The sequence below is a fragment of the Vigna angularis genome, chromosome 10 (genome assembly GCF_016808095.1).
Source record: "Vigna angularis cultivar LongXiaoDou No.4 chromosome 10, ASM1680809v1, whole genome shotgun sequence".
Lineage (NCBI taxonomy): Eukaryota > Viridiplantae > Streptophyta > Magnoliopsida > Fabales > Fabaceae > Vigna > Vigna angularis.
The window spans coordinates 27,190,248-27,206,152 of NC_068979.1; the positions used below are offsets into that span (position 1 = coordinate 27,190,248).

The 15,905-nt window shown below is 25.2% G+C and overlaps 1 protein-coding gene across 1 annotated transcript; it reads left to right on the top strand.

Annotated features, from left to right (window-relative positions):
- The first annotated feature begins 8,245 nt into the window (after positions 1 to 8,245).
- LOC108335524 (uncharacterized protein At1g66480) lies at positions 8,246 to 12,043 on the top strand. Its single transcript, XM_017571555.2, has 2 exons — positions 8,246 to 8,881; positions 11,788 to 12,043. Exons 1-2 carry the CDS (start codon positions 8,372 to 8,374, stop codon positions 11,848 to 11,850), a joined length of 573 nt encoding a protein of 190 aa, XP_017427044.1. The 5' UTR covers positions 8,246 to 8,371; the 3' UTR covers positions 11,851 to 12,043.
- Positions 12,044 to 15,905: the final 3,862 nt, after the last annotated feature.

Below are 15,905 nucleotides of genomic sequence, written 5' to 3' on the forward strand. Positions count from 1 at the left end.
TCTCCAAGGTGCACTATAGAATTTTATAAGTTTTAGCAATATTGTTTTTGATTATATTTATTAAAAATGTTATTGTATATATCCTACTACTATAAATAATATTAATTAATTTTTTAAAAATATTATCGTAGATAAATTAATTTACTCTATAATAGTATTTTACTAAAATGTAACTAACACTGTAAAAAATTAATTAAATATAGACTAATTGAAAATTGATTATAATATTAGTTATTGTAGTAACAAAAAATTATTTTATAAATTAAAAATTATTAGTATCTAAAATTATTATTATTATTACCAAAATTGTATAATATAAATTAGATATTATAACTTTTGCAAAAGAAGATGAAAAAGATGGAGATTTTAATAATGCAGAAAGCTCGGACATTGTGCTCCTAGAAAGGAGACCTAGGATTGGATAAGTTGGGTTGTTTGAAGCTAAGCATAAGAAAGAAGATCGGGTTGTTTAAGATTGAGCAAATACATATCAAGGTGTCTAGAGCTAAGCAATAGAAGATTAAGTTGTCTAAGGTAGAGGAGATGTTTTATCAAAAGCTATCTGTGAAAGTAGCGTTTAGCTATCATATGTGCATATTTAATAAGACACTAAGACAATCTTTTAAGCTTCAGTGTTTATCATTTCTTGTTCATAAAACGCTAACTTTATTTACTTATATCATCTATTAGATGATTCATTTTGAAAAATGTTTTATTTCTTTGTACGTTGTTCATAAACTTTGTTCATTAGACAATTTAATCTAGAAAACATTATCATAAACTTTATTATTTGTGTAAAAGATGTTACAAAATATTTTTCTTTTAGACATTATTTCTTTAACATGACTTTTTGTACAAAACAATACTTCGTTCAATGTTTTTTTTTAAACTTCAAAACTTGAGGTGCTTAGGCAGTATAATCTCTAGACGATCTTGTTTGAATACAATTTGGAAACACTTTAAGCCTATAAATAGATATATCTTCTCCATGTAAATTAACTTTGAGGTTAGTATTGTTATGCTGGTAATTTATTGTGTCATCTTACTTGCCTCTAAAGTCATGGCTAGAGCATCCAATGTGGTCTCTCCTCTAGCCACATTCCTTGAGAGTTGACCCAACTTCTCTTAAGAGCACCAAACATCACCATTTTCCACCCTTCTAACATCTAAATCGAGAGCATCCCCACTATACAACCCTATTTCTTTCACACACTCACCTTCATAGCTTAAGGAGGAGGCTATCAACTCTTTATGGTAAGAAGTGCAGAACACCTTTGTGTTACTATTAGATGGAGAGTCCTTATTGGTAGGACCCGAGTTGATACAACAGACCACATAGAAAGTAAGGTAGATACAGGGTAGCATGAAGGCATCACAAAGACAGAAGTCTTATGCTGATTAAAGAAGAAGACATTGGGTTTGTAGTTGGGGAATATGTTTTTTCTGAGGGTGACTCCTTTCACTAGCGTGGGAAGAGCTAACCATTCTATGATATTATCTTCAAAGTTCATTAGACCATATCAAACTTTTGGGAGTTTTGGTCCACTAGCTTATGAAATTGCTTTGTCTCCTCGAGTAGAAAATCTCTAGAGTGTGTTCCAAATCTCTCAATTTAGAAAGTATGTGTTTGACCCTAGTCATGTGTTAGAGTTAGATGAAGTGCAAATAAATGAGAATTTTTCTATGGAAGCTTGGCCAATAGAAATTGTGGACCATCAAAGTAAAGGTCTTATGAGATGCTAGATCAAGTGATTCTACATGCGAGATAGTAAAGGATATGAAGAGACCATATCCCCCACTTATTGTCTGGTGAATAAATTTTCAAGTATTAAAATTTTTTGAGTTAAATATATTTTTAGTCCCTTAACTTTTCAATAAAATTTATAATTAATCAATTATTTAAACTTTGTTCTAATTTTAGAATTAGTCCATTTTCTATAGAGTTTATTTAAAAAATCTTATTATCTCTCTAGAAAAACCTTTCTCTTAAATCTCTTTGTTTTTTCTATAAAATATAAATCATTAATGTGTTATTCAATCAAAGACCATCTATCTCCCAAACTCATTATTTCATTAATAATATATTTATTGTATAGTTTAAGAACCTTATACGTAAAGTAGCTTCTCCGACATGTATCTTCCTAAAAGTTTAACTTCAACCTATAACAAGACTTTCCATTTTATATTTTATGTTTTGGTCAAATCATCTTCCTTCAGTTTTCCACCTACCTCACTTAAATCTTTTCACTACCCAGACATATATTGCTTTTTATTATTTTCAAGTCTCTCTAATTCCTATATTTTGATTCTAAAATATCTTTTTATATTGGATAAGATTTTAAAATTATATTATATATGCATCAATTAAGGAATAGGATTATTAGAGTTGGCATGAATTGAATATATACTTCTCATACTTTGTTTTTCTGATCTACTTTTACCCTTTCAATTATCATTTGAATATTTTTTCTTGTTATTATGTATTACAAAAAATCCACAAAAAGATGTACAATTTAACAATTATAAGGTGCCCAACTAAAACCCAACAACCTATTGGAATAATTTGATCAGTTAATTTTTGAATACAAATTCTGGAAGTTTCAGTTACACGAATATAAATAAAAACGATTGTCAAAATAAACTATAAACTATATTGTTTTTAATACCTACTTATTAACTTTTCTACTTTTATGCTAACTTTTAAAATTTCTCCAATGCTTGTTTAATAATAAGCTGTGACAGCAAATGTTTCTAGTCAAAATTTCATAATGTAACCCTTATAGGACTAATTTATATGGGTTGTTTAAAATGCATAGCAAAACTGCTCTTCGTCATTGATTCCCATTATGGGAGATCCAAACAAGTAATATAATTTAATATTCAATTTTTAAATATTTAATAATTATCCATTTATTGGATATGTTTAATAAATACTGGTTAATGAAACACCATTTTTAAGCATTAAATTAGTGCATGATATCTTGATGGTATTAAAAACTAGCAACCCAACAAAATGAGCAGGTGAGGTTTGAAAATCGGTTGTTGTTGGTGTGAGTATCTAGAAGAAATATAATAATATATACTTTTGTTTTCGTGTGAATTATATTATTATTATTATTATTATTATTATTTTAATTTCTTACGTAGTAATTTTAGTCTCCCTTATTCTAATTATTATTCCTCGATTAATTGAAATCTATTGATGTCATGTACACTCACTTGATAAAAACTAAAATTGCACCTTTGAATATTCGGGAATCAAAGCAATATAGCTAAAGTCTGAAGAATAATGCTTGAAAACAAACTTAATTTTGGTATACCCACTACCTAAAAAATAAATATAAAACATATTTAAAACGCTAGAAAAAAAATTCAATCAGTATAGTTGAGTATAAAATATAAAAATTGTTTACTTTTTTATTAAAGGATGACTTATTATTATTATCCTGGTCTAACATATTTTTATTTGGCAACCTTTCAATATTTAAGTTTTCGATTTACTTATTTATTTTGGTTTATCCTTATTGAACACAATTTTGTTTTTATTTCCTTTTCAATATCACTTTCTTTTTCAATTTCTCAATATTATATTTAGATTTTCATTTTTTTTTTTGTTTACTTTCATTCAACAAGACCACATTAATTTTGTATCAAGAACAAAATTACATCATTTAATATTAACACAAAATAACATATAAAAAAATTAAGATAATATATAAGTAGTTATGTAACTCAGTTAATAGAAAAATAAATAAAAAATCAACTGAAAAGTTATAATTTTTTAATACTTAATAAACAAACTAAATTTATGAAAAACATAAAATTTAATTAAACATAAAAAAATCACATAATTACAATGTTCTTTTTAAACCCATTAAAGTGTAGGAGGAAATAAAACTATAGCAGAAATTGAAGTTGAGTTGGCTATGCTAAATTACCTTTTGGAGCGTGTTTGGCTTTGGACTAAGCATGCTTCGCTTTTGAATAAAGTAGTAACAAATTGTGCATTTTATTCCAAACACGTGCTTGTTCTTTGCCCTCACTTCTTCCTACATGGAGAAAAAGGGAGGGAGGTTTGTGTCATTTTAGAAGCTTCCAATTATAGATAGATATAAAGATATATAGATATGATTGTTTCATGCACAGTGAGTCAGCCAAAGAAGAAAGCAAAAGTGTAACTTTTCAACATGAAGTGAAAAAATTCACACTTTGCCTAATATAATGTTTGCCTAATATAATGTTTGACTAATGCACCACTTCTAATTTCATCAGCCACCCATCAATTTGGACTTCACCTTTGGACTTTAGTTTCTAATCAAACTTTAAATCATTTATTTATTTCAAGGGTAGTAATCCTTTTAGTACAATAAATACTAATATATTTCACTTTAATTTTATATAAATTTTGTTAATAGTTAATAAAAATGAAGAAGCTTTTTGTCAGTAGTTATTATGTGTTTACTAAAGAGAAAAAAATAAAATTATTGTCATTAAAATTGAATGAATTTTAAATTTAGAAAGTAAAAAATAGAGGATGAAAGTTTCTTTAAGATGAATTGTATTTTAATTTTATTTTTTTTAAGATATGTAACAATTACTGTCAATCGCTCACAAATACCATATATTCGTCTTTAATATAGTCATTAAACGTATTAATTGACCATTAATGATATTTATATTTTCTGATTAATTTGTTTGACAGCAGTCGCGAGGTATAGTACAATTACTAAAATTAATGAGATATTTAATCATTTGAATAATTGATAAAAGTAAAATTTTATACTAAAATTGTAATATTTTGTAATATATTTGTTCTTTCTGATTCACAACTTTTTCTTTCACTTTGAAAAAATGTCACACATTGCTCTTGAATTTCATGCTTACTTTATTTGAATTTTGGAAGCACATTTCTGAATATTGTGAAGAAAGATTGATTTGAACCTAAATCACTTTTGAACTACTCTAAAAGCCCTTTGGTGGTGAAATTTAGAGTGTTCCAAAGATACCTGCAAGAAAAAGGTCAACCAATTCACTGCACATGTATATCAATTAAAGTGGAATAATTGTGTTTTCTGTGTGGATGTTTGGTTTGAGTTTTAAAAAAATCAACACGTTTTCAGAACCGACAAATTCTAGCTTCTACTTTGATTGCATAACATACATTGTGAAAACTACGGGTGGGCAAATAGAACTGAACTGCACTGTACTATTAAAATCTGTACTGAACTAAAAACTAATTTGTCTAAACTGAACTGAACTGTTTTTTGTTTTATCAAACTGAACTGAACTATACTAAATTGTACTAAACTACAATATAAACTAAACTAAACTACAATATAAACTAAACTGAACTACTAACTATACTAATTTTAAACTGAACTACTAACTATACTAATTTTAAACTGAATTGTACTAGTTTTTAAATTGAATAGTATAACAATACACGTTCTTTTTAATTGAAATTTATTTTAATATTTATTTTATTTTATTCATAAGTGTCTTACAAATTAATTTTTTAATTATTTGATATTATTATTTTCTATTTTATTTATATTTCTTTTATTATTATATGTGTATGGAAATTATTTTATTATTTATTTATTTATTTTATTTTTTATTTTTTTATTTATATTTATTTTGTCATGAATATTATTTTACTTTTATATTTATTTTTTTAATTTTTTATTTATATTTTTTTGTTTTATATGTGTATATAATTTATTTTATCTTTTTATCTACTTATTTTATTTTAAATTAATTTTTTATTTATATTTATTTTGTTTTCTCGTAAAATTGTTTTATTAATCAAATATTTATTATTTATATTTTATTATGTAAAAATTAAACTAATATTTATTAATTATTATAATATAATATTTATATAATATTAATTATTTTTGCTACATTACAATTTTTTTATGATATTTCATTATATATTCATTTAATTAAATTTAACGTTAAAAAAATATATTTTAGTTTTAGTATGTAAAATACTATCATTTAAAAATAATAATATTGATATTTATTTTAAAGTAAATTGATTTTTAAAATAAATAGTTATTTTAGTGTGCGCTTACACACATTTTAATATCATTAAAAGTTTTTTTAACATATTTTTACATATTTAATAATATGTTAAAGAATATAATATATTTAAAGTATTATTTTTTAATATAGTCTTTTATTTATGATTTATATTACTGAATCATTTAATAAAATTAAATTTAAAAAAATATATTTTACTTTTATTACTTAAAATAATATTATTTAAAAAGTAATATATGTTTATTCATAAAAAAATATAAAAATTTGTGATAAAAAAATTTTGTCTTAAAAAATTCATTATTAATTTTTTATTTGAACGTTTTCTTTTATTAATATTAACGTTTTCTTAGCAAGACGGAGCAATTAAACTGGAATTAGAGTAGAGAAAAGAGTAGATACAGTTCTCACAGTTAACTGAACCGAAACTGTTATTATAAGTTCAGTTTTTAAAAATTAAACCATAAAATAGTATACTGAAATTTTAGTAAAAGTGGATCAGTTTTTTTAAGTATAATATAGTATAGTTAACTATAGTACAGTACAGATCAGTTATTTTTGCCCAGCCCTAGTGAAAACAAAACAAAATGAAATCTTTACTCAATGAAGATATGCTATGTAAAGAAACAAATTTATTATATCCTTAGAAAAATCACAAATAACAAACAAATCAAATTTGATAGACTTTCCTGTAAAATAAAATAACATATTATATATATATATTTATATATGTGATGAAATGTTTTTTCCTAAATTAAAATTAATTTATGCTTGAGTTCATTTACAAAAGTTTATATTGTTTCTTCAAATTTTATTTTGTTTTGATTGACATTAAGAAGGTATCCATGGGAAATTTGGTTCTTGGATTTTTTAAATTTTCTTCTTCTCTTTTTTTGTATAAGGGTTGTGACAACCCAATTATCTCTCTTTAATTATATTTGTTATTGCGGTAAAAAAAATTAAAGAGTTAAACACAACATCAACACCATATTATATTTCATTTGAATAAAATTTCATCTTCTTGTGTTGATCTAAGCATGGTGTTATTAGAAAATTTGTTTTGTTCTTCCGTGATTGGCGTTTGTGGCATCGTTGAAGAGATAAGAAGATGAAAGCAGAGTTGTTACAAAACAACCAAACCCCAACCCAGAGAGTCTCACTGTAGCAATTCTTCTATTTTTCTCTTCATAATTTAGTGTTTTCCATTTCACAAACATTAATCAATCATACAATAAATTATACAATTAATTTTAATTTAGGTCCATTTATAAAAGTTGTTTGAGAGCTAATATATTGGGTCTGATAATTTCCTATGTATGCTTCAATACTTATTTTCATAAATAAGTAAAAAAGATAAAATTATATTTACTGTAAGATGAAATTAGTGCATACATAAATTAAAAAGATTTACATTAAGAAATTATATAAATTAGTTTATGTTTTTGGGGAAATTTATTTCAATTTCTCTTCTTTTTTATGAAAATAGTTAAATATATGTATAATATTTAAAACATCTTCTATATTCATAATATTTTAATTTTACTAGCAATGTTTTATTTAAAACATATTTTGTATATCTTTACATTATTTTTGCAAGTTATATTAAAATAAAAATTTAGTGAACAGAAAATCACGTTTTTAGTTGATAAAGTTATGAATAATTGTTTTAAGTGTTTGATAAAGCAAAATGAGTTAAACAAGAGAAATTCAAGCTTCACTTTTTTAGGTTTAAAGAAGTTGAAACTTTTAATCAAGTTGGACTATATAAATAATAAAAAATTTACGTTGACTCTTTAAGTTGTTTTATAGGAAAAATCCAAAACTTTTAACAACTTTATTAGTTTACACTTTAGATAACTGAATAATACTATCAGAGTTTTACGTTCATATGACATAAGATAAAATGATTATGTAAATTTTTATATTTAAAAAAAAAAGTAAATATAATATTAAATAAATGTAAAAAATTTAGGTGTGTAAAAAAATTATTTTTGTATATACCTGTATTCATATCGAGTTTTCTTTTAAATTTTTCTCCTTTTGATCAAATTGTATATATGCGTGTGTGAATCCTTAATCTGAAACCGAGTTTGACCTAGATAATTGAGTGTAAAATTACAGTGTAACAACCATGTTATCGATTATAATAAGATTTTCAAAGACAGCCTCATTTTATTGACCAAACATTACATAAATCTACAACCACCCACAAACACATACACATACACACTCACACCCTCCAAGTCCAACTTTCAACACAACCACCACCTCCCACATGTGAGTCTTCCATTGTAATCAAATAATCAAGCTTTCACTTCATAAAATTCCAATGGGGAATGCCTTGGCAGGAAAGAAAACGACCAAGGTCATGAAGATCGACGGCGAAACCTTCAAGTTGAAGACTCCGGTCAGAGTCTGCGACGTCCTCAAGGACCACCCGGGGCTCGTGCTGCTGGAATCCGAGGCGGTCAAGCACTACGGCGTCAGGGCCAGGCCGCTCGAGGCCAACCGGGAGTTGGCGCCCAAGAGGCTTTACTTTCTCGTGGAGCTGCCGCGCGAGCCGGCGGTGCTGCCACGGAGGGTGCGGTCCGGGATCAACATGAGCGCCAAGGACAGGCTGGAGAGCCTGGTGCTGGCGCGGAGGTCTGCGTCGGACCTCACCATCATGAAAGGGCAGGGGATGGAAGCGGCGGAGAACGGCGCAGTACGGCTGAGGATGCGGGTGGCGAAGGCGGAGGTGGAGAGGGCGATGCGTGGGTGCGAAACGGACGCGGAGGCGGCGGAGAAGATCGTTGGACTCTGCATGGCCAAAAGCGGCGAGGGTTCAAAAGCTCGTCAGGTACGTTATTCTTCATGCAAGTAAAATGTAAAATTATTATAAACATCTGTATTTTTTTTTATCTGATGTGAAATTCTTTAAATTAGTTTAATTAGTACCATTAATTAATTTTGATGGACTGACTCTAACCTAATAATAGCAGTTTGTGTTTTTTAACTGAATATATCATTTTAAGACATGATGATGTAATTTTAAGTATGAAATAAGTTATTGATTATTTTTATGGATAATTAAAAAATAATTTAGTCAGAGTATAACAAATACGAGAGTTAACTTAAAGACAGATAAATTTTAAAAAAAAAACTACGTTAGTAACAAAAGTAATGCTTCTTCATGTCCTTTTTCTTGTGCAAGAAACACGAGTTGATTTTTTTTTTGCCATGCAAGAATATATTTTTAAATGTATTAATTCTTAATATGTAGCATTATTGAATATTATCACTGTTTAATCATTCGATTTTATCTGTATTCTCGAACAGATTAAATTCTAATGGACTTGAATATAGGTTTTTCTAGTATAAATCATCGAATTTTGTATTTGAATTTTTCATTTTGTTTTGCTGATGAAAGCATTAACAAATATTCCCTTATTTTACTGTTTAAAATCTTGTCTGAAAAAATTTAAGGAGAAAAGTGAAGTAAAAATAAAATTTGGTAATTTGTCAGCGACAAAAGCATATCTAAGTATTATTTAAATTATTGAAATTTATATCAGAACATAAGTATTTATATAAGTATTTATAAACTGCTTTCAATAATTTCTTTATGAAATTACTTATAATTTAAATGAAAATAATCTGTCTCTACTGTTTTGAACAAACCAACCTCACTTATGTTTTTACAATAATTTTACTTTTAGTGATGTTGTAATATTCTTTTGAATCATTCATGAACCAAATTTCAGATTAAGCAACGTCTTCTTACCTTAGAAAGTTTTAGAGAAATAACTTTTTATTTATTTATCTATTTAACAAAATGGAGTTGCATAACATAAACTAAGTATATTTTCGTACATTATTCGACCCGTGACGTTCGGGTCAATGCATGTAGTAGAATTGTTCTGTGAATAAGTTGACGTAGGGGGTTCAATCACCTTTTATATTATTAAATGGAATTTATTTATTTTTCTTTTATATATCATTATTGCTGGTCACATGGTCAACGATTTATAGAAAAATCCTAAAACGGACAAAAATATAAAGACGTTTTTGTCAATCATTATCTATATTTCGCAACAAAACAACTTTATTAGTATTTATTGATTTATTTATCATTAAGAACATTTCTTACTTTAAACACTTATTTAACTTTTAGTACATAAAATTATAATTTCTATTAAAATACTTGCAATTTTTATATACGAAATATTAATTGATCATGAATGACTAGATGTAATAAGTGACAAGTTGTATTGGTTTCACTATAATACTTACTCTCACGTAATTTAGACCTTTTCTTTATAAACTTTTTACACCAGCAATCATTTTAGGACTTTCCTTTTCTTATGAAAGTTTTTGAGATATTTTATGAATATATAAAGCTAACTTTGAACATTTTAGCTATTAAAAATAATATTTTCGTCAATATTTTTTTTTATTTAGAATATTACAATTATAAATTATTTCATCAAGCTAGATTCATGTACACATCAACTAAAATTAAAATTAATTTATAATATATAAATAGAAACAATTCTAGTTTTATATAAACTAGTTTTGTGATAAAGATGAGTTAAACTTAAATTTATTTTCTAATATAATATATGAGTATATCATAGGTATATATCATGATATAACATGATTATTATGTTGGATATCTCACGTTAAACAAAAATAACATAATTTTATAATGATTAATTAAAGTTATTAAACTCATTTCCTAAAAACAATTTATAAATGAAAGATAACACTTATATTTTACTAAAAAGAATTATTGAATTTGTAAAATTGAGTTCAGATATACTTAAACTCTCGTATACTAGAATGGTTAGGTTTATCAAATCATTATAAGACCTGTAACTTTATTGTTCTTACCTTAAAGAAACCTAAATTCAAATTCAAACAATATATATATATATATATATATATATATATATATATATATATATATATATATATATGATAAGATTTCATATTCCCAGTTTTTATAAATTTGAATCTCCATCTGTGCTATGTAATGTATTGAACATACATCATAAATGAAAGAGCATGACATATATAGTTGTAAGAAAACACAAGAAGAGATTCCTCAGCATTCACATTCATATAGTTGACGACAAGCAAAACAGAATGGATAAGGAAAGCAGTTTAAACATCATTTCATGCGAACAAAAACTGATATCAAAAGGGTTAAGCGCCATGTCCTTTTCAAGTTGTTGGGTCTGCACAGAATAAAGATTTTTCCACAGATATTATATATAACATTTGCTTTAATAAACACAAACTTGCATGCTGACTATCATTCTTTATCAAAGAGTGGTTGTCAAAATTAAACTATTCCATGCAAGTTTGTCTACATTTTAAATTTAATTTAATCGTACAAAACTTACTAATAAAATAAAGTTTACACTAATTTATATATTTAAGTAAAATATCTAATATCTAATACATTTTCTTAGATCAAGTTATATGTATTTTAAATTGAAACTAATTATTATCAATGGTCCCGTCTTATTTATTTTAAGTGTGAAATTTATTATTAATAATGATTCAATAATAAGTGATGAAATAAGTCTAACTAATAATAAATATGGCTATGATTCTGATATTATTTTAAAAAATAAAGTTTAAATTTAATTTAATTTTAAAAAATAAACTTGTAAATATTTTTATAATATAAGAATTTATCTTATTTTTTTACTGAAGGTTGGATTATGAATTGAATGTTTGGATGATGAATTGTTGCAGAAAAGAGTGAGTTTTATGGCAATCAGTGAAGGAGGGAGTCCTATAATAGGAGTGGCTTCATGAACAGTTATTTTACATAAATTAGCCTTCATGAGAAAATGAGCTTCACGGTGCTTTTATTATTTAATTATAAGAGTGATATTGTTTACATTTTCTTGCTATATATATATTTTTTTGTGTATGAGTCACAAACTGTTGCAATAATTATATATGGGTGTTTCTTATAAACAGTACCTTTGTAGTTGTGAATAACAGTGAATGTACTGTCGTTTCAAATAACACCTCGTCGTTTTTCTTTCTGCATCTTAACATTTTCAGAATTTATTTTCCAAAAAACAAAAACAGTTCTTGAAATTTTTAATTCTTTGGTAATTAATTTGTCTTTGGCTGATGACCAGGGGACAAAAACCCTCACTTGAGAGGTTCTCCATAACCATAACTTTATATATATATATATATATATATATATATATATATATATAATTTTAAATTGATAGGTGCGTATAATATTACATGATTCAGTATATAATAGTAAAACTTCACTATTTGTAAAGGTAATTGTTTATGCTAAAATGGGACGATATACTTCCCCGTGCGATACTCTTACCTTGAATGAACATGTGTTTTTTTATCAAGTCAAAACTTTTTTTTGGAGGTTTAAAATAATTCGATTATGAAAAATATCTCCTTATCTCGAAATTAAATCTCTATTTATAGAGTTTACAAAAATATGATCAATTAATTTACTTTTTAATGGTCATCAATACCAGCTTTAATCAGTCATTAATAGTAGTTATCGTAATGATTGGACTTTAACTCTACCAAACTGGTGTTGTGACCGATCGACTATGAAATCCTTTTACGTAACTCGATTGTTCGGTCCATTCGACCTAGCATGCAGTCATGTCTAACCGGTCAGATCTAATCCTATAGTAACAATATTGTTTTTAAAAAGAGTTTGAATATAAGAAAAAAAAAAGAGATTAAACTTACCAAAGTTAGTATACCACATTTTTTAATATTTAAAAAAGTTTAAATTTTGCGATCCATATCCATTTCAAAAGTTTTCTATACTTCATTTTGCTAAATTTTTAAGTTTAATTAATTGGTCCCATTTTCATAGACCACATTTTTTTTTCACAAAAATATATTGTTATTTGACCATGTATAAATGAGTGACAAGATCTTCTTACAAATGTAATACAGTGTTAAACATATCAAATTTGAGGTAGATATATATTTCTGATAAAGTTAAAACAACTATATTCTAAAATTCAATTTGTGTTTGTGATGTGCAAAGACAGTTGATACTGTGAAGTCTTAGTCCGTTTTCAATGAAATGAATTTCATTTTAATAAAAGTAATATTTTAATATGATTCCATAAATATGGGATGTTTAAACTATAAGAAGATTGTCTATATATATACAAACAACTATCTTTATAAAATATTATTGAAAAGGAAACCATATAAATAATTATTATTAGAGATACCCTATAGATCTTAGTTTACTTGTACATTACATTTTAGTCCGTATAGTTTGCATATAAAAATTATTTTGATTATATATAATGTGTTTGATTGTTGATTGTATTATCCTTTAAATTTATTTTTATAATTGGCTAAAATTTAGTGAAAATTGTTGTAAAATTTTGGGAGCCTCCCTTTTTATTAAATAGTAATTTTTTTATTTTTACTCATTTCAATTGGTGATAAATAATATTATAGTTTGTTAACACTCCTAAGTCGCCTCAAGTCAATTTCATAAATTTTAATTTGCTTTCAATGTATATTTTTTCCTTATTTAAAAATTTATCTCACTTTTCGTTTTAATTTTTCATAACATTTTTTTCAAAATGATAAATGAAACTGTAAGCTTTAATCGTAAAACAGATAAACGATGCAAATTAATTTTACTGTAAGAATACATATTAGTCAAACAACATTAACATATTTTTTTCCCATGCTCACAAACTATATATTAACTGCAATTTTAATAAGAATAATTGATTAAAATTATTTAATGATAGAATTATGATATATATATATATAAGATTATGATGTTCAAACCTTATTATGTAGGAGTGTTGACTTAGTGTTTTCATGGCTGTTTTTGTTCTTTTAACAGTCTGACTGATAAAAAAAATTGTTAAAGGTATTTAAATATTTTTGATACGGACAAACCGTAAATAATTTTTTATATTACTTTAATATTTTCAATACATTAATATTTGTTTTTAAAATTCACAATACCAACACTATTTAATAGTGGAAAAATATTCATTTCACATGCAATCTGCTTAATTTGACTTGATAACAAAAATACAAAAAGATTCACCTAACCATTATCATATATGAATTAATATCAACTTGTCCCATTTAAAAACTTTTACATTATATATATATATATATATATATATATATATATATATATATATATATATATATATATTATCAATATAACCATTAAATGTAAACTCGTTAAGCAGAAGAAATTTACAAAATTCTTAATTTTCTCCACCACACTTTTTAAAAACATAGCTTACTATTTGACATGCTGTTGCTTGTAAATGTACGCTAAACCTAAAGCCTAATCTTGACAACACTCTAAATTTTTAATACATAGTTCATGTCATTCACAACCTTTATTTGTTCTTTTATTGTAACTACTATAATTGAAGTATTAGATTTAACATGAACTTATTATTGGGAAGTATTAGACTTGTATGTAAATTCAGAGTATTCATAACACTAATCTTTCTTCCTTTAAAATTTAATCACATACTTTTCTTTAAGAAGGTATATGCAAGACTTGCTTCACTTCTCTCAGAAACTCAACATAACTTACTAAGGTCATGCAATAGACCAGATTGTAGAACTTTTTTCTTTTTACTTATTTACTATTTTCCTGAATTTGTATAAAGAATTCAAAACAAAATTTAAAGTATTATATTAAATAAAAGTGGCCGAAATAAATAATATATAAAAAAAAACTTAAAATTTTAAGGTAAAAATGATGTCATGATTTCATATAAGATTAATTCATAATATTATTTTTTATATATCTTTTTTATACAGAAAACATTAATTAATGTCATTTGTAAATATATTTAAGAAGTAGATTTTAAATTTAATTCAACTTTACAAAATTAACATATAAAATTCATCTCTCACAGGCCTATAACCTCCTTATAATACCAACTTGTAAGATGAAAGATTTAATAGAGAAACACAACACTAATGAAACCTGAATCCAACACATAAAAAGTTAACACCATTTTCAACTCAATTTTAAATTAATGAATTTATAAGTCTTTATCTTTATATAATATTTAACTTTCTTGTTTTTAATCAATGTGAAACTTATACTCATACTTGTATGCTTAATAATATCCCACTAAGCATATTAATATGAGTTTATCACTGAAACTAACTATTAATCTCGTATTAAAAAATAAATTTTAAATCTAACTCAATCTTACGAAATTGATTTATGAAATAAGATTTTCACGTGAAATTGATTTATAAGATAAGATTTTCACGTGTATATCATAAGTTGACATTATCTATATAATTGATATGAGATCTCTAATAATATTATGTCACATGGATTTGGTCTGATTGTGATCAGGTTTATACTCTACATATACTAAGTATATGATCTTCTGTTAAGAACATGTTTGAGTACATAATATTTATTGATAATCCGAGTACAATGATGCTTCGTCATTTCTAATATTTGTAATAAAAGGTACAGGAATAACATGTTATAAAAAAAATATGGTTTTAATCTCTAAATTATTATAAATAATTGTGTTTTCTCCTAAAATTAAATTATAAAGTATTTCATCCCTGTGTTTTATAAAAATCATGTAAAACATTCTCTATAACAAATAGCACGTAAAAATTATATTATAGTCCAATATAAAACTCCATTTCTCACATTAGAAATACTCTACATATAGTTTGTTGAGAGGATATTTTATATGACTGTCACATAATACAAGAACTAAATACTTTATAATTTAGTTCAAGGACAAAACATAATTTTTTATAATAGTTTGGAAATAAAAAAAAACATATTTAATCTATATGAAAATTACTCTATTTCTGATATG